The sequence below is a fragment of the Pyrus communis genome, chromosome 4 (assembly GCF_041283825.1).
Source record: "Pyrus communis isolate YQ-2024b chromosome 4, ASM4128382v1, whole genome shotgun sequence".
NCBI lineage: Eukaryota > Viridiplantae > Streptophyta > Magnoliopsida > Rosales > Rosaceae > Pyrus > Pyrus communis.
In genome coordinates, this window is record NC_142568.1 from 713,958 (window position 1) to 734,221 (window position 20,264).

The 20,264-nt window shown below is 35.9% G+C and overlaps 3 protein-coding genes across 5 annotated transcripts; 1 reads left to right on the forward strand and 2 right to left on the reverse strand.

Moving 5' to 3' along the window:
• Positions 1–306: 306 nt before the first annotated feature.
• Positions 307–4,281, reverse strand: LOC137722642 (purple acid phosphatase 15). Its single transcript, XM_068461691.2, has 7 exons — positions 3,526–4,281; positions 2,647–2,838; positions 2,107–2,440; positions 1,795–2,012; positions 1,509–1,699; positions 996–1,280; positions 307–615 (listed from the first exon to the last, which is right to left on the reverse strand). Exons 1-7 carry the CDS (start codon positions 3,812–3,814, stop codon positions 490–492), a joined length of 1,635 nt encoding a protein of 544 aa, XP_068317792.2. The 5' UTR covers positions 3,815–4,281; the 3' UTR covers positions 307–489.
• Positions 4,282–10,896: 6,615 nt separating this feature from the next.
• Positions 10,897–16,313, forward strand: LOC137722985 (ER lumen protein-retaining receptor). 2 transcript variants are annotated; one of them, XM_068462127.2, is made up of 6 exons: positions 10,897–11,286; positions 14,898–15,163; positions 15,375–15,490; positions 15,682–15,755; positions 15,848–15,911; positions 15,994–16,313. In XM_068462127.2, exons 1-6 carry the CDS (start codon positions 11,196–11,198, stop codon positions 16,028–16,030), a joined length of 648 nt encoding a protein of 215 aa, XP_068318228.2. In that variant the 5' UTR covers positions 10,897–11,195; the 3' UTR covers positions 16,031–16,313. The 2 variants fall into 2 exon arrangements, with proteins under 2 accessions (XP_068318228.2, XP_088548216.1); XM_088692090.1 differs by having other exon boundaries at positions 11,021–11,286; positions 12,652–15,163.
• A 1,973-nt stretch (positions 16,314–18,286) lies between these two features.
• LOC137723657 (F-box protein FBW2) lies at positions 18,287–20,031 on the reverse strand. Of its 2 annotated transcripts, XM_068462857.2 has the most exons (4): positions 19,868–19,991; positions 19,740–19,774; positions 19,255–19,613; positions 18,287–19,023 (listed from the first exon to the last, which is right to left on the reverse strand). In XM_068462857.2, exons 3-4 carry the CDS (start codon positions 19,611–19,613, stop codon positions 18,480–18,482), a joined length of 903 nt encoding a protein of 300 aa, XP_068318958.2. In that variant the 5' UTR covers positions 19,740–19,774; positions 19,868–19,991; the 3' UTR covers positions 18,287–18,479. The 2 variants fall into 2 exon arrangements, with proteins under 2 accessions (XP_068318958.2, XP_068318957.2); XM_068462856.2 differs by lacking the exon at positions 19,740–19,774 and having other exon boundaries at positions 19,868–20,031.
• Positions 20,032–20,264: the final 233 nt, after the last annotated feature.

Consider the following 20,264-nt stretch of genomic DNA (forward strand, 5'->3'; position numbering starts at 1 on the left):
TTTGTTAGAGGTACTTCACTTTTCTCTCTCTAAGACCTTATGTTCATCTCTCTAAGCTCTATGATAACACGAAGAGTTTTGAGTAGGAGTTCTTACTCATTCTTGAGTGCCCAAGCATTGTTTAATGGAAAAATCGGTCAGTACAAGCCAGTTCAGTTTTTAATCTAAGCTACAATTGTGGTTTGCTACGCACCTATCAGTTCCTATCAGTTTTTAATCTAAGCTGCAATGGTGGTTTGCTACGCACCTATTAATTATGGTTTGCTATGCACGTGAACCGCTGGAAGATTACAGGAGATATGAAACTTTATTGGAAGAAATTGTATTAGATTATGTGGAAGATAATTTAACCCTGTCGTCCACAAGTTGAAGACAGAGGGCTCAGAACTAGAAATCGGCAGAAGTATTACAAAAATGTAGGGATGAACCGATCTGTTGTTAATTATGATATTATTCAATAACGTCCTTCGGTTTCCCGCTCGCCATTGTTTATGCACCGTTGTCTGTAACCGGACACCTATCGGGCTGCCTTACAATGTAAATTACGTCTGCAGAGGTGCTGTACATGTCCTGATTCCGGTGCCAAGTCCATAAAGCATAAGTCTCGTTTTTCACCTGCAAGTCGCACAGAAATACTTGTTAATCTTGTAACCGCGTAATTTTATACAAATTGCGTTGGTTGGATCTATTTTTCTACACAAATGCAGACATTTTTCAAGTCGGCTTCGAGTAGAGTTTTTCTAAACAGCACTCATCAGGAGTCGAGACCTTGGCAGTTGATGCGGTCACAGAATTACGATTTCACAGTTTAATGAAGTTCTAGTTTTGCAGCTCAACGTGGATTCGGAATATTATTTTCCATGCATGTGAAAGTGAACGTTCATAGTACTAAAAACTGAATGCAATTTGTTGAAGAAGGACTTAAATATGAAAATAATTTATCCGTAATACTGTCAAGAGTTTGTGATTTCATAGCAAAGAGAAAAGTGAAGTACCTCTAGAATCCCATGGCCAAAGCTACTCTCTCGATACGCACTGTATTCAGGCTGCTTGTCCCAACAGAACTTTCCTGCTGCTGGCCCTTCTATGAAATTAAATGCGCAGAAGCCGCCCATAAACTTATCCGGAGTTGTAGATGGTTCTGGGCAGTTTCCGGGTTCATCAGCATGCGCAATTGCCATCTTCTCCCGGTTACCACCATCACCAACTGTGATGTAAACAGGGCCGCAGGGATCCAATGTGTAGTTATACACTCGATTTGACCTCTCGTAGGCATGAACCTGTTTATTAATTGTTTCCAAACAATCAGAAGCAGGTCGTCTTATTTTTTCAACAGCTTGACAAAGAATTGAACACATATAATGGAAATTGTTAATGCTACTAAGAATTCTGGATCGTATTTGGGACTTCAAAAACAAGTATCCTAGAAGGCCTGCTTGCACAGAGGGCATCAGATTGAGCGTCGTATTTGATCATAGGATATGTGTTACCGTACATACTACACTTACATGGCCGTTGAAGACGATGTCAACACCATACTTATAAAGTATGTCTTCCATCTCAACTTTCATACATTCCGCTTCTCTGTAATGTGCCTTGTAGGTGCTGTACCATGGCGGGTGCCATGCTGCTACCAACCAAGGAGTCACATTTCTGTCAACTTTGGCCAAGTCTTTCTCCAACCACTTGTATTGATCGTCTGCGAGAGAAAACCTAGTCATCTTAGTATGTCCCTAACTCATAACCATGCGAAAGAAGTGAAAATTTTCTTTTTAGGAAAGCAGATGCAATAACCTGATTTGTGATAGGCTGCGTAAGCACCGAGCATTATAAAGTGTATCCCGCCTGCGTTGAATGAATAAAACAATGCAGATGATGATCCACTCTCGTTGGAGGGGAATGCAAATCGCGAACTATAAGAAGCAAATGTTCGATTCCCAGCCTGTTCTTCGATCTCATGGTTCCCTTCTACCACCATCATTGGAACTTTAGACACTAGCGGCTGCATAAACCTGATAAAAAACATACCATAATTTTGCAATTAGGTACGTTGTGCGAAAAATGACCAGGTGCCTCCTCATCAAAATAAAGCACAGAAAAACTCACCTTCCCCAGTAATCCCAACGAGGCTGATAAGTTTCGTGAATAGGAGTTTGCGAGAATGAGCAAGAGTAGCAATCAGACCCAGTGCCATTTGTGAGGTACAAGTTAGCATAACTAACGTCCCCAACCAATAACATAAGATCAGGTCCGTTAGCCAACAAGTGATCGACCGTTGATGTAGTATTGTATGTAAGGCCAAGGTCCCCAACCACAGCTATTCTTCTGGGGTAACTCTTGGGACCGGATACTGGCATAGTCTTGAAATAAGATACTTTGCTCATATCTGCAATGCTAGGATCTCCACATTGATACTGATACAAACTGTTGGGTCTCAATCCTGCACAAACCCATTAAAATTTAGAGAATTGCACACAAAATCATACATCCGTAAGTCCAAACAAAAGCAAATTCAGACGAGCGTTTGTGAGACGAACATTAATGATTAAACAATGGATACAACTATATGTTAAGGAGCAGATCATAAAACAATTTCATATTTTTGGATACAAATTATTCATAAAGGGATTCAAGACTGATACGTACCTGTGAGGCGAACATGGTGTATAATTCCGGAAGTGTAGTTTTGGAGGCCTTCAAAAGGATACAGCTGATTGTAAATAAGGGAATGCCCCGTTGATTGGCTATCCATAGGGAATCCGTACCTTCCATATGTAACAATACTTGAAACATTATTCGGATCCAACGGTTTTATATTGTCTCCAATTTGAAAGTCCCCTGCAAATTCGATCATGAGATAGACTGAGAGTCTTCAATTCATCATGCAACTACATAACTCAAGAGTTTTTGTTTACAACAACAACCAAGTCTTATCTCACTATGTAGGGTTCGTTATATGAATCTTAGAATACCAGTGCGCTCGATTTTCCGCCAAGTCTTCTGTTACTACATAACTCAATAGTTTTGGTTTACAACATTAAAATGCCCAAGTCCACCCCAAAACGTGCCCATCCAAAGACCAAAAGAAGTAACATTTCCATCCATACACTGGCATCAGTCAATTGAATTCTAACAGTAATTATGATTTCTGTGCAACCAAACATTTATCAATGCCCCAAATAGGAAACAGTTAAAAGATTTTATTTTTCTCAAAAGGAAGATATTCTTCTTATAATCTAACATAAACTACGGAAAGAGGTGTTCAAACTCGCATGCATGCATGGGTGGAAGTACATTCACTCTGGCCAACGTGACTACGACAAAAAATTAACATATCCTCGTAACAATCTCACTAAAATGTGAAAACCAAATATAAAACTCATTTGTTAGATTAAAAACTCTCAATCTGCATAAGAAGTTGGAAACAACATATCCAACCGAAAGTACAAGCAAAGAAAGCAAAGGAACAAAAGAACAAAAACTTGAGAGAGAGAGAGAGAGAGAGAGAGAGAGAGAGAGAGAGACCTGTAATCCAAGATATCCAGACAGAGTCATGGGTTGTAGAGAGAGAGACAGAGATTTGTTCAGGCTCGAAACCCTTGACGATTCTTCGAACTCGAGGATCAGTGTCCGGCAAGTCAACGGCATTGCCTCGAAAGCTGTCGTCGAGAGGAACAGTGACAGGCTTAAAGGGTCCTTCGAGGGTTGTCGGTATTCCTCCATTGACAAACGTGAAGCTCACGGGACTCACAGTCAGCACAAGCAGCAGATTAAAGGTTGCAACTTTGGGCGGTGGAAACAAAAACAAACCCATCTATTTTTACTATTATTATTGTTTGAATTAAACAAAAACGAAACTCAAATATAAATAGAAGAACTCGACTTCGTTCAAAATTTGAACACGTGTTCAGTTGTAATCAGTAGTTTCAAAACTTGAACACATATCCAATCGTATTCAGTAGCTGCTGCTGATCTGTTCAGCAACGAAGTTCTATCTTAAATAGAAATAGAAACCCAACACGACTTCCAAAAAAAACAAAAAAAGAAACCCAACAAAATTATTGAAGGCTCGTTGTAAAATCCTCTGTTGAAGCTAAAAGTTAAACAGACAAGGACAAAGAAAATATGGCCGGTTTTGATTTGTTTTTTGAATACAAACGATGTATCTAATTCTAAACTCTAAGGAGGGAGAGAGAGCCTTCAAATTCTTAGATACTACGGATGAAAATAAACGTTTTATTCAACAGAACAATCAAACATTTGCGATCAGATTCAATGAAATGAAGATGATGACGGGTTTGGAGTTTCTTTTCAAGAAACTAATAATTTTGTCGCAAGCAGTTAATTTATATTTAACAATTTTGTCAGTTTCAAGCCGAGGCTTCTTTTGTTTCTCTATGAACACATGTGCTATATAGTTGTTAAGGCTTGCTTGATTTATGGTAACTAATTAGTCACGGGATATCAAATCCGAATTGTTATGTATGCATTGGATTGAGAATACTTTCCATTTACATTTAGGTTTTTAATTTTTTTTAAATTTCATATGAACTTATACACTTTTATTATCATATAAACTAAAATTTTAAAGGATCTGTCACATCAAAATTTTAAAATTATTAATTTGTCATTTCATACAAAGGGGTGTAGTTAAATTAGGATTTGATATGATTTTAATAAACTTTAAAATCCGAATGTAGTCAATCAATATTTTAAAAGAGGATTTTTAAAGGAGTTTGAAATCATAGGTAGTCAAATTAGGATTTTAAAGGATTTTAAAGAATATATCCAAATCCATGGGTAATCAATTACGTTTTAAAAAAAATGTACCAAATTCTAGATGTAGTGAGAATACCAAAGATTTATTATGATTTTAATGAATGGTAGATTTGGATGGATTTGAGGATGGGTGATATAAATATTATATGCCATCAAGAATCCAACTCTAACCCCTCTGATTTCTTTTCACGTTATGGAAGACAAGAAGAACATTCTTCCTCTTTCAGACAGAAGAAGAACAGTCTTCCCCCATTCCTCAAGGTATTTTTTTTCTCTTCCGAATTTGTATAAGGACTCTTTATTATTTTCATGATGTTTATATATAGTTGTTCTTAACATATAGGCACAGTACGTATTTGTACTCAGTCTTGCCAGTAATCTCAAAAAAAACCCCATCTTTCCCTTTCATGTGTCTAGTTTTGTTGTTATAATTTTGTTTTATCAGGCCGACTGGATGTGATTCCAATCTCCAAACTTCCCCCACCAACCCATAAGGTCTGCTCTCTATTTCTTTGTTGCTATTTTGTTTTTTTGCTTTTTTTTGCTTTTTTTTTTTTTTGGTTATTATTTTATTTATTACAATATTTTTTGGAATAAAGATGAATTGAATCGGACGTGGAGCAATTCCCGAGCTCCACCGATTGCTCCCTTACTTCCCTCATTGTGTTTAGTTCTTAATCTGTATTTAGTTCTCTATTGTCACTAGCTTCACTGGTGAATTATATTCCTCTAATTCATTAACTGAATGTGTGAACCTTAGACCGCGAAGTAAACTTTCTGCTATTTGAATTTTATTAAGATTCAAGCTTTCTCTGTACTTGCTCTTCTTTCACTTGATTTTGGCTTCATTTCGTTTTCACTCTATATTATTTCCTGTTCTTGTTCTTCTGCACGAAGTACAAACTTCTTTATGATTTTGTTTATTTGGTTGGAAGTGGAGCAAATGGTGGAAGAGGAGTGTAGATCGGACGAATTTCTTGTTGAGCCAGATGATGAATCTTCTTAGTCTCAACCATTGTCAGTTTCAGAAGGGGATCTTGACCAAGATTTTCAAACACAAGAACAACAACGAAATATTGCTAATGAATGGAGATATAACATAGATTTGGACATGTGGAGAGATGTTCAGAATGATAACAATGTATGTGGAGAGATGTTCAGAATGATAACAATGTGAATGGAGGATAATGAGTCGTTAATAATGCTAGTGTTTTGATTTTTAGGAGCACCATATGAAGGCCAGGGAGCAAAATGCATGTTAAAAGCAACATTATTATCTTGTTTATCTTGAAACTATCTATTATCTTCTTAAATTTTGATTTATATGTGTTTTATGTACTTGTATTAGCTTTGACTATAAGATATGTAATTGAAATCATCTATCTTTGTTTTGGTGAGTTAATTTTCTTTTAAAAATTTACAATTCAAATGAGAAAGGGAAACACATAATAAATCCTAAGGATTTATTTTATGTTATCAGATTCAACTAACAAATCCTAAGAAATCCATAGAAATCCACATAAATATGTCAAAATCCATATAGAATTGTAAAATCCATTAAAATCCTTTGAAATCTGTCACTTAAAAAAAGTCTAATAAGTTTTTCATCCAAAATAAGTAATGTGCAAAGGCACATGACTTGGTTTCAAGGTTATTTCAAACCTGTTAACTCGCACCATGCCCCTTCGAGATTATTTTGGACATTTCAACTCTGTTTTAAAAAAACGCGATGGACCGCATTGAATTCTCAAAGCTTGCAATTAGTTAAACTCTATGTTAGTAAGCTAATGTACTTTTTTAGTAGTTAGGTATAAAGTTTTTGAAACGAACATGATGTTTTTTTTCTTTAGCCAAATTTTGGGTTTGTACCAAAGAGAAGTAGACAACTTGTGAAAAGGATGTCAAATGACTGATGCCAAATTATTCATCCACCTCATAGTGTAAATATATTATTGTATAAAAATTTAAAAAAAAAATGTAAAAATGGTCAAAAGTCCGAAATAATCATGAACACAAGTTATGTGCAATGCACGTGATTATTTTGGATGGAAAACTTAGCTGAGTTAGCGTGAAATAACAAATCAACGATTTTGAAAATTTTGATATGACAAGTCGGTAAAATTTTTAGTACATATGACTGATTAAAAAAAGTGTAAAAGTTCATATGACATTTCAAAATATTTATGTTTAATTTTATTTACTTTTTAACCTGGTCAACAAAATTTACTTTTTAACCTTTAATAGGTGCGGTAAAACTGACTAAATGACCCCAAGATTTACTCATGAATCATGAATGCCAAAAGCCCAAAACGGAAGAAAATCCAAATTCAACCAAAAAAAATCTCAAAAGGCCAACATCACTAATGTAAAATCATCACAAATTATTCAAGCTCCTCAAGATGTGTTCAATTAGCTCAATTCCTTCTTGTAAATATAAGACTCGCATTCAAGCAAAGAGAACATTCAGGAAAGAAGCAAGTTCGAGCCCTTGAAATTAGATAACCTCTTTGGCAAACCATACACAAAATACTCAGATTTTCATGTTGCTAGTTCAAGCTCTTTGAGAATTATCAAACACAAAACGCGCGTCGATTCTTTCCCTACCAAACTTGAATGTGAGTGCTGAGGTGCTATGTTTCTCTTTCTGGTATCAGTTTGTTATAGTTTGTTACAGTAGGTTTCTTGCTTTTTTTTTTTTTTTTTTTTTTTTTTTTCTTTGAAGCAGTGGGTTTCTTGCTTTAGTCTTTAGGTATGGGATTGAGAGCTCCTAGTAGCACCCATCACTTTTTTCGCTGTCCTCACCCAACAAACTTTGGAAATCTTGTTTTGCCATTAAATAATTTAAAACTAAAAAGATGAAATCTAACTTGAGAGATTCTTTGTTGTAACCAGTGACATCACGTGACAATTATCTAATGAACATATGCTGTTTTATTTGAATTCATGACAACATCTATATCATCGATAGTGTTATTGAGATAACATGTATTGGTTTCAAGAGAGTATCTCTCCCTTAACTCATATATGACCAGACCTCTTCGTCGTGCACTTTCTTCACTCACTCTCTCTTCTATTAGTTTTTTTTTATTTTTTTTATTTTTTTTATTTTTTTTCTTTCTAATTCTAATAATGGTGAACTAGAAGTTGAAATATTTGAGTTTTTAATGTACGAATTGATACTAAAACTTTAATTTTATGCATAAATACCAATTGACACATATTCACTTTTGATTTTATGAAATACAAAGATTATTTTACACGTCTTCACATGATATTAATCGCCGGAGTTTAACGACTTACTGTGATCTTTTTCTCTCATTTTTTCTCATTTTCTCGCTCACCAAACACTGTTCTTGTGCAATTTTCTTCTCAATTTTTCTCTGCCAATCTGTAATTGCTTCCATTTTGAATCCTTCATCGCCCGACGCAACTTGTATTCATTCGTAGCATCTCGTCTTACGACAACTTCAAACCCTAGCTCTATGATTCAATCTGTCACAATTCAAAATAGGGATTGCAATGAGAAATATGTATGCAATACTTGAATTTTGGGCAAGTTTCTTTTCTTTTGAAAACCAAATGAGAAATATGTATGCAATACGTGAATTTTGCTTGTCTTATTGAAAATGTGTAAAAGAATACATGTACAATACACGTATAGCTGTGTTAGTAAGTGTTTAGGATGTCTGTAATTGTTTAGGACATCTCCAACCGAATGAACATAGTCTGGTTCAGAATTATAGTCGTGCAAGAATTTTTTTTATTTTTTTAATGAACAATGTTAGGCCATATTCATAGACCATCTCCAAGCAAAGGGGCTAAACATAACTCCTTAAATAAAAGAGTGTCTGAGGTGAATAGAATGCAAAAATTTGGATTGAAAATAGTATAAAAAAGGTGAAGAAGATGTGAGAAAGTCGTTGGAGCCTTGGGATAAATATGGTCGTTGGATCAAATGGCAAATTGACGCATCTGTTGCTGGGTCCCAACAAATAGGTTAGCTATCAGGCTAAGGTCATCTCCAACCGAGCCGGCCAAAGGGTTATAGGCCAAAACATAGTCCGTTTTAACATAAAACCCATCTCCAATGACAAGCTGGGTCAAAAAAATTTGGGACCCACTGGGCCAAAATATAGCCAAATGGCCAGAAGGCTAGGCAAACATAGCCAGCCAGCTAGCCTTGAAAGTTGGGCCCATCTATGCTACTAGTTGATGTCATTGTAGCCTTTTTTTATTTTTATTGTTAACATGCAAGTAAAATTAAAATAATTAATAACATGAAGCTTAGAAACATGAAACTTAAAACAACATTTAGTGACAAGTGGCCCTTAAAATATGTCCAGAAACCTTATTTTAATATGGTAGTTTAATTCAATTAACCGATAAAATTAAAGAACAAATTTAAAATAATAAATTATTGATGGGGCTAAAAAATGGCCCCTTTCAATTAGAGATTGTATATAATCTACATAGGGGCTAAACATAACACATTCGGTTGAAGATGGCCTAAACTTGGCTAGCCCAATGCCCCATTGGTCATATTTTGGCTTGGTGAGCTTCATCAATTTTCAGTTGAGCCTTTGATTAGAGTTGGGTTTTATCTAAATCAAAACACGTTGGGTGCGTTTGTTTTAACTTCTTAGGAGGGATTGGCTTGGACTGGCTTAAGTATGACTATAATATTGTGTTTGGTATGTCCTCGGACTAAAATAAGTGGGACTCGCCTTGACTACGAGGCCCTCCGGGTTCGCTAAAGCAAGATATCTAATCCCAAGCTTTTGCTTGGTATTAAGGGGGACTAGAAAGGAAGGCCGACATCTAATCCCCAAGTTTTGCTCACTGACATCTAGTCCTCGCTTCTTCTGCAGCGCCGTCACCAGGGCGTCGTGGTGCTTGCTCTTTTGTGGCCTAAGTCGAGAACTGTAGCTCACAGCCGAAGGTGGACATTACGACCAAAATCGGCATGTCGGTGAAGAACCTGTCGATGTTGCGAGCCGAGAAGCGGATAAAGAGGTTGGCCATGGCAGACGCCCATTTCTAGGTTGAATTTCAAGTCCCCGGTTGAAAAATCGCATTGAATTTGAAGAACTCAAATAAGCAACAAGTGTTTGAGCTCTGTGGAAATTTCAATGCTTTTTCTCTCTTTTCTAGAAAACAGATGTTTGGCTTCCTGCTGCCCTAAGAAATTTGCAAGTTGGGTTGGATATTAAAATGGGAACTTTAACGAAAAACTCTCGGTATTGTTCACTTTAACGAAAAACCACATTTTTAAACTAAAAAGTCAATTTTAGTACTATTCACTTTACCCTTTATTTTGTTATTATCGTTAAAACTCAAAGTTTTCAAGCATTTTCATTAGTTTTCTTTATTAAAAGAAAAATTGGGGAAAACGAAAAAGGGGTTGAGTTTTTGGGGCATATTTGACAATTTGACCGGGGGGGGGGAGGGGGAAAGAGAGGAATGAAGGGGTAGTTTGGAAAAATGAAAAGGGCTTGAAAACTTTAAGTTTTAACGATAATGACAAAATAAAGGGTAAAATGAATAGTACCATGATTGACTTTTTAGTGTAAAAATTTGGTTTTTCGTTAAAGTCAACAGTACCAGAGCTTTTCGTTAAAGTTCCCTTTGGAAAATGAGGAAAGATTGAACATCAATGGAAAGATGAGTTTGATAGTTCGAAAAATCAATGTGACTTTTATCTGGGTTCTTCTAATGTGTATGAGTGGTAATTCAAGAGAAAGTTGAGTTCTCATTGATTTATCGGAAAGTTTTGCTTTTGGGTATAGACAATGTAAAATTTGAGGGTTCAAATCCCGATTCTGAGAGAATATAAAATTTGGTTGCTAGGTATAGTTGGATTCTGCAGAAATTTTTGATGTTGGGTTCAATTTTTTTTGCATTAGAAAATTCAGGAGAAAGTTTTGTTAACAAAAAGCTTTTTTTCCTTTTTGTCCTTATTATGCTTCTTAATCTTACTCTGCACCAAATACTTCACTAAATTAATCCAGTTTAATCTATAAAATTAGTATAGTTCGAAATAATTCGATTCAACGTACGTATCCGTTAAGCTTTAGCCCACTCAATTAGAGTTGGCCTTATCGTTTCCCTTCCAATAATATGAGAGATACTGGACAAATCCATAGGTTGTCCTTTTTTTTTATTTTTTTCCTTTTTACTTTTGGTAATTTCTTGACAGTTACTATTTGCTCATCTATCTAGCTTCTTGCTGTCCTAAAATCCAGGAAAGCGCAAATTAGGAAGGAATCGAAATAAATAATATAGTCGAAGAAGCAACCCATTCTTTGTGGGAGGTGGATCAAATAGGAGGAGAGATCTGGAAACGCATCGGATAAAAATATTATCCAGTTGATCCAAACACCCCCACACTTTCAAGTTTCCTCCATCGAAGAGAGAAGATGAATATATTCAGATTAGCAGGGGATATGACCCATTTGGCCAGCGTTCTGGTTTTGCTTCTCAAGATCCACACTATCAAATCCTGTTCTGGTTAGCTTTCTCTTCCTCTTTTCAATTTCTGTGAATTTAGCTCCCAATTAGTCGTCTTTTGTGATTTCATTTTCTGGGTTTTGTTTGGTTGCTGAGAAATGGCGGAATAAAAGGAAAAATTTGAAGCATTTTCGTTTTGTTTTCGCTGTTTTGGGTTACATGGCTGAGTTTTCTAGATATCTGGAGGATGAGTTTACTTGGTTTAAGCTAACCATTATGAGATTTAGGGGGTGTAATCAAACCAAGATTTTGAAGGATTTTAAAAAGACTTTGAAATCAGAGTGTAATCAATTAAGATTTTAAAGGAGGATTTTAAAAGACTTTGAAATCATGGTGTAGTCGAGGTAGGATTTGACAGGATTTAAAAGAATACATCCAAATCTAGCTGTAGTCAATTAACATTTTAAAAGTGTGCATACAAATCTGTTGGTATTCATAGATTTTGAAGGATTCTTTGAGAGTGAATTTTATGCATAACAAAGGCTATAAAGAATCTCATCTCCACCCCTAGGATTTCTATTCAAGCTTTCTCACAACTTGACTTCTCTCTTTCACCACGCCCTACTTTTTCCTTTCCTTTCTATGCTACGCATAGCAGCCATGGCTGCCATTCGCCGTACCCTCCATATTCTTTCACATCAGAGGTTTTTTTTCACAAAAATTAAGGTGTCTTTTATTCACAAACAAAGATTTGATCAAATAAATTACTTCCAAGAATGTAAATTCAGGAAATGATCTCTGTGCAAGATAAAACAGGAGCTGAAAGGACTATATAACCAAGAGGAAGACTAATTGTAATGGTTTTACTAGGCAAATGCTATTGTTATCTGACACCAGCAAACTAAGAGTTATCTTAATAAGCATTTTTACCGTTCAAACATCTCTTACTAAGCTGTAAATAATCTAGAGAATACAATTTTGAATTTTATAAATGTGACATCAAGGATAAATCTAGACAGTGACATATACATTTGAAGATTGAGAAATTCGGGGAGGTGACTAAGCAATTGAAATTATATTGAATACACAAAATAAAAACTTAGAAAATAGTCAGTCAATTGTTAGCTTTCTGTGATTTACACCAGCAGCTTGCTGGTGTTTCCACTGGAGCAATCTCAACTTCCCGGTCCTTGCATTTACAAATTATAACTGACCAAATCATAGTGAATTTCGAACTTGTTTTCCTTGCTTTTTTGCTATTAGATATATTTCATCTAAAAGAAGAGACAGATCCTTGTGGAATGTGATTTGGTTGTCTATTGTCTTTAATAGAAAATTTTGTATTAATCAAAATCCCCATCTTCGTGTTCATACTCTCACCTTTCTTCCCAGATAACATACGTTTTACTTGGTGGAATGGTGCAGTTGTGTCGATGGATGAAGCTGCAATAGTCCTTGTGCTCGTGGACCAACTAATGGAAGATTATGCAGTGTCATACGTTTCCTGTCAATCCTGCCCAACTAATGAAAAATTTTAAATCGTGCAAAGAAAATTTGTTGTCATGAAACGTATATTTTGAAGTAATTTTGAGCCAATAAATTTTTTCTCTATTATCATTTTCTCCAATGTTTTCATCAGCCATTTTTTCTGACATATTCTTATGGTCTGTTCTTTTCTGATCCTAATTGTCCTAACTGCACCCAAACCAAAATGCTTCATATGGGTATGGTTAATCCCACAAAACAAGATCCTCTCCTCACTGATGAACTAAATATTAATGGACCAAGGCTGTATCATTCAAGTTAAGCCCTCACTCGGTTGAAATGAACCCACATGAACACAAAACTATATCTCAGTTCAAATGAGAAATCTATGAAAGAAGTCCATAGAAATCCATGAAAGAAATCCATATAAATACATAGAAATCTATGATAGAAATCCATATAAATCCGCCAAAATCCATATAGGATTATAGAGTCTATTAAAATCCTTTGAAATCTATCACTTTAAAAAATTCATTAAAAAATCCATTATAGAGTCTATTAGTTTAAGCTAAACACTAGGGTTTAATGTTTTTGCAAAATTGGATTTACTCTCTCTCTCAGTAATTAAATAGTGTTTTGGAATTGGAGGTTTTGAAGGTTTAGGTTGAAGATACGAGTGTAGAAATGATTGCGGTGTGACAGTTTCATATAGGATTATTTGTTGTGTGTAAGATCTAAGATTACATTACTTGTTGCTTATGTACTTCGGTTGTAAGGATTATTTGGAAATGTCGTGGCCTCCTTTTCGGTAAAAGATAGCTGGGTTGTGGTGTTTACGGGGTAGTTAAATGTCACCTCTGAATTTAATGGAGGTGATGGTGAGATGTATTGATGAGGCAGATGTGTTTGTCAATTTCCCCTTTACCTCTATTGATGCTAGTTTGATTGGTTGCTGTATGTTTCCGAGGAGGGAAAGGATACTAATGCACCGGTAGACGGTCTTCTATGTGTTATTGGTAATACGATCCCAATATGGGTAAAGGGGTAGGTTTATAGAGTCATAACTACTAGTTAAAACGCTGTTCTTTGAAGACACTCATCCCATGGTAATAAACGGATTCAGGACTCTCTTTTTTCTTTTGGGTAGGTTAAAGAGTTAAGAGTTTGCTGACAGAATCATTGGAGTTACCCAAGTAAATAAGCTGTATACAGAAATTAAAGGGGAGCTTTCAAACAGGCACATCAAAGATTAAGCTTTCATCTCCATCAAAGAATGTCCTACCCCTTCAAAATACTTCTATTTCCCTTTTGTTCATGCAAGCCGGTACTGATCCTCTAAACCCGTTGGCTTCTTCTTTTCAAAAATATGCCATGTCATCCTCAAAGTAAGGCACAGTTGGTCTTGGAAGCACCAAATAGAACTGAGATAGGGAAAAATGTGTCCCCAGAGCTATCAAACAATGCCGCTAGAGATGGTTTATAGATTCTTATGCCCTTGTATCTTAAGTGTCTTATGGTCTTACTTTCATTTTCTTTGCTTTTCTTGTTTACTTTTTTCACACATGGGTAGCTTCCCCTTGGTGCTTTGAAGTGAACTTTTGATGCAAAAATAAAAGATTTAGAAATTCTGCAGTGCAACTGACTAGGCATATCAAGGAAGAGGTCATGTGGTTGATGTTTGTAGTCATGTGGACCATATTATTTAGTCTGAAAGGACACACAAGTTGCAAGATTATAAAGAGCTTCTTCACAATTAGGGTTCTGTATGAGTTTTTAAGTGAAAGATTTTATTAAATTCATACAAGGAGTTTGAACAATCAGACTGGGATGATGGCGTAGAGATATGTGTATGAGGCGTGCTTGGCCGATTCATTAAGGAGAAAGGACCAAGGACAATGGTATACCTATATGTGGGGTTCTTGGATGTATACGGAGGCGCATGAATTAAAGTAGTATATGCAAATTATCACGTGATCCTAAAAATCCACCAAATTGGAAAATGATTTCTATAGAATAGGTTGAAACATTTGACTGCATCCAGTACATCATATGCTAAATTGATTGTCGAGTAGATAATAATTAATTGTAATGTCCTATTCTTTTCGCTCCTAATCTAGTATGTAATGCCTGCTTAAAACTTGTATTGTCTCTTAAGTCTTAAGTTCTACTTCGCTTGTTCCACGCAGGTGTTTCCTTGAAGACTCAAGAACTCTATGCTCTTGTCTTTGCAACCCGCTATTTGGATATTTTTATTACCTACGTCTCGTTTTATAATACTGTGATGAAGTTGATATTTTTGGGTAGCTCTTTCTCAATTGTTTGGTACATAAGGCGCCACAGGGTTGTTCGTAGATCATATGATAAGGACCAAGACACATTCCGCCATTTATTCCTTCTGCTCCCTTGTCTTGTTTTGGCCCTGCTTATAAATGAGAAGTTCACTTTTAAAGAGGTAACTATTTAATTCCATTTTATTCTTATTGGATAATTTGATGATATCCTTTTATCTTCTATGTTTTGTGGCTTCGATGTTCATGTTCTAGTCGAACTGTTTGACCACATTCAGGTTTACAGTAAAAGTATCAATTGAGATTATGACAGCAAATACCGTTCTTTTCACATTGCTCACATTCTTGTGTGCTTTTACTAAATTGATTGAGCAGGTGATGTGGACATTTTCCATATATTTGGAAGCAGTTGCCATACTTCCTCAACTGGTGCTGTTGCAAAGGACAAGAAACATTGACAACTTAACAGGGCAATATGTTTTCCTTCTTGGGTAGTAACTACTTTTGACTTGCATGTGGTACTTCAGAAAAATAAACTGTGGTTCCCCTATATATTAGATTGTATTTGATACATTATACGTTTTTCTTATATCACAACGCTTTGTTGTGTTCTCATGCTCATCATGTTTTCCAGCATCATATTTATGCTGTATGTGACCGTAATTTGAATCTCTTATTACAGAGCATACCGAGCATTATACATATTGAACTGGATTTATCGCTACTTTACTGAGGAACACTATGTCCACTGGATAAGTACGATCTCTCTCTCTCTCTCTCTTGTTGTATCTTCTTTTGTCTGTGCTAAATGTGCACTTCTCAATGATGCCGTTTTTCTGTTCCTGCAGCTTGGATTGCAGGGATTATCCAGACTTTGCTCTATGCTGATTTCTTCTACTATTACTTCCAGAGGTATAAGCTTAGCCATTTTTTTAATATCAGTAGCATATGGTATAATTGTACAAAACGCTGAGTTCCTTTTATTATTCTGCAGCTGGAAGAACAGCGTAAAGCTCGAGCTACCAGCTTGAAAGGGTCTTACATGTCTACTGCTTGTCAAAGTTTGCAAGAGGATACTTGAATCAGTGGTATTTTGTAGAAGCTTCACATTTCCTTTAAAAAAAAATTTCCCCTTTGAATTTGTGGTAGTATTTGTTGATCCACGAAAAATATTCAACGTTGTCATTAAGCGGGGATTGGACTTGTAAAACTATATTACTCAGTTTGTAGCACATCACTTACACTCTCCACCAAACAGTTTGTATGGATAGTATTTTAAGATGAAAATGTCATACTGCAAAATTTTTTAGGGAACTTTTAACGAAAAGCTACTGATATTGTTCACTTTAATGAAAAATCGTATTTTTACATTAAAAAGTCAATACTGATATTATTCGTTTTACCTTTTATTTTGTCCTTATCGTTAAAACTTTAAGTTTTCAAGTTTTTTTCATTAGTTTTCCTAATTTTTTAATCATGCCTACGTCTTGTTTACTTTATGTCAATCTGTGTGTATAAAGTTTTAAGAGAAACGACTTTCACACTCCTTTTTTCTCCTCTAGCACTCCATTGCTTGTTTCTTTCCCTTGATTCACCGTGGATTTGTTCAATCTCTGGCTGAAAACAAGGGGAGTATTAAGGGGATAAAGACGGAGGTGAAAATCATTTCTCACAAATTAAATGTACATGAAATGTTGTCACATGACATGTTGTGTTCAACATTTAGCCATTTTCTCAAAAGTTAGGTGTATTTGAAATACAAGAAAGACAATGTTTGAATTTAGTCCAATAAATAATTAATTGGTTTAATTCACGTGAATCATTAAGCAGTCTCCTAAATGAGTGAAATTTAGAGATGATGATGATTAAAGAATGAATGGTTCTGTATAAACAGTAATGATAGCATGTCATCGTTTAATAAGGCATGATTTCTTACATGTAAGAATCCAAGTATTGTTTGTGGTAAGTGGGGTTGGCTATATGTATCTGAAAACGCTATTGTGCTCGGTTCTGTGTCGTGGAAGTAACTACCAAAAAAAAAAAAACAAAAAAAATTCAATGATCCTCAAATTTTCAGACGTTTGCTCGGCCTGGAACAGCTCGGCCACTCCTTCTGGGCCTCCTGGCAGCGCTCCAAGAGACTTTCGAGCTCGTTCATGAGAGGTTCGTCGGCACGAACCGAGTCATCGACAATGTTTAGAAACTCGGTCAGGTCTACAACTTTCTGGGAATATTGGTGCAGTTGCTCCAGGAATTCGATGTACTTGTCTACATCACCATTAAATATTTCTTCAACTTTTGCGCACAGAAAACGTGACTTATCGTCAATCTCTTTGTTTTCCAGTCGCATATTTTGTCTCTTTTCTTTCAACTCCCCTTCCATCTCCTCAGGAGTATTGGAACTTTTTGGGGCCATAAGTCTGCGCTTTCCACTCTGTGAAAGCCCCTCGTCTTGTAGCTTGCGTTTCGACCCCATTTTCTTCATTCTGTATTGTGTGAGAGAGAGAGGGGCACGCGATCGATTTGAGCAAATTAGGGTTGTGATGAAAATTGTTCAGAGAGAAGGATTGTGATGGTTTGGTGGGTAGATATATAGGTTTAAATGGCTATTTCCAAATCCGGCTGGGAATTGGAGTTGGAGTTGGAATTGGAAATACTAGCCGTTAAGTTCCTTGCGAGTTTGGTAACTTACTACTTTCAATTTTGTTTTCCTAATCTTTTATGGAAATCACAATCAGACTAACAATCGAATACCTGAGCAGTGAAGGTGTGTTCGTCTCTTCAATACTTTTTTTCAGTTTATATTTTGTGCATTGTAATTTTTACTGTTAGAGTAATAAAAAAAAAAGAGATAATAAGTCAAAAAATTCCATACATACATGTTATATATTGTAAAAATGATATTATTCAGACACAAAAAAATGACATACTTGCTAACACATTCTCTTAATAATATGGTCATAATAATAGTGCATGAGACTCATATGTATTCGTCAATTGCGGATTTGTCCGCTAGTGAAAAATGAACACCAATCACGCTCTCTATACACCTCCTAAGGTGAAAAGTCATTTAGGAACTCCTAAATCTAAAGGAAAGAAAGAGAGTCCTAATGAAGTAGAGCTTTTCTAGAGAGCCGTGGGACCCAAGTCAACACAGCTCCCAACTTTGTGAGAGTCAGGGAGGGAACGCCTATCATTCGACTAACTTTTATCTTTTTAGCTAAACATTTGTTCAGCAGGATTGGAATGCTCTTAGTTTTATTAATTGTGTGTCTAAATGGAATGAATTGGAAATATAGGTCAAACATGCGATATCTTCGTAAGTACGAACACAAGTTACAGTCCCCTAAACGAAATAGGGATTTTGGACGATAATAATTTTACAAACTACACATGCTAAGCATGCACTTTTAAAACAAATTATATAATTTACCGTGCGATGTTTTTGAACATCATCAGATGTTTGGTGTTGAACTTCCTTCACTCATTAACCTCCTCGTCAACCTCTTCTTCATCACCATCAACCTCAGCAAACATTCCAGCGAATTTAGAGAAATCAATGTTCTCCATTGCCGAAAACATATCTTCCACAGAAAAAGAAAGTCGCTCCTTCGATCCTTCGCACATAAACATCTTAATGTTGGAAGCTAGCCGAGATATCTCCTCGTCGTCCTCTTTAAACCCAATACAATCTCTGGCATCCAAATAATCAAGATCTTTGCAGCCCTGCAGTAAAACGACGAGACTGTCCCTATCAATGTTTGCCCGATGCAGGGTAAGCCGCTTGATATTAGGCACCAAGTTGACAATCGCCGTTGCCTCATCTTTTCCAACGTTGGCATTCGACAAGATTAAATGAAGAAGAAACTTGCAGTGGACGCTAACCACGGCAAGTATTTTCTCCAATTTGTGGCAGCAGCCCAAAGACAGTATCGCCAAGCATTTGAACTTTCCAATTAATTCTAGATTTATGCTACCATATAGCAGAAATCTGGGTAAACCCAGAATCACAAGGTTAGGACACCTGCAAAAATGTAATAGTATATAAGCAATCCATGTCGAAGAAATTGAAGAGTGAAACATTCTCTAACAGAGAGGCGAGCCCTACCATTATATGTAGAACTATACTATTTTTCTAGAGGGTGTGTCATTTTTGTAATTAGACGCAATGGATGTTGCAGGTCCCAGATAGAAAATAACAACAGTTCAAGGTATACCAGAAGACATAAAAAAAAGACAAGAAGAAACGACTTACACATTAGCAACATGCTCAAACGCTTCAGCTGTGCAGCAACCAGGTAGCTTGACAGAAACAGCACTTCCGCGGCTACGATTGACTACAAGCTTTATAAAATCATTGACAGAGAAGCGATCCTCACCGACCCGATATTCAGTAAGAAATCTATCGTAAAAGGGATATGGATCGAACTCAAAAGGTTCGGGTTCAAATTCAGGGAAAACAAGATTTTTCCAGCATGAAGGATTTAGGGTTGCTTTGTGCCACGACTTGCACACAAAAGGGACATCCAACAGCAGCGACTCCACTCCAACTTTTTCAATTACTTTCACCAAGCAGTCCATCTTTAAGTCCTCCCATCTTCGTTCATCTTCCATCTACATTAATAGAAATCCAGATATAATGTAAACATATATCAAGAGTTATCAATCGACTAATTTTTAATTATTTATTTAAAAAGTTTAAGAAAATTAATAAACGGTGTAAATTGAGAAAAGAATCACCTTTCAACTCGAGGGATTATATGAGAGAAAGTGTGCTAGTTTGAAGACATATTATATAAGAAAACAAATGAATGCTCGTTAATTCCCACAATTTAAATTCAAACACTAAATCAACCCATCTTAATTACCTTAGCCTTCAATTTCGAAAGTAGCGCAGAGGAGGTCGTTCCCAGAGAGAAAGAGTAAGCTCGCTGTGATGTCGCGTTGTAGGAAATCTGAGAAAGTCGTTCTGTGAAAGAAAGATTATTTGGGCGACTTCTGCTTTTTTTTTTATTTTATGTTTTCAATGCTTGAGGTGTTTGATAAGACTATGGTGGGGAAAAGTTGAATTCACAGTAAAATTCTAAAGCAGCAATGCTGCTTTTACTTTACTTTTCTGCTTTGCTCGAACTGAATTGGTGGGAAAAAAGTTAAATTAACACTAAAATTCAAAAGCAATTACAATGCTGCTTTCATTTCAGCTTTTGCGCAAATTGCATTGGTGAGAAAAAGTTGAATTCACACTTTAAAATGCTTTTTTATTTC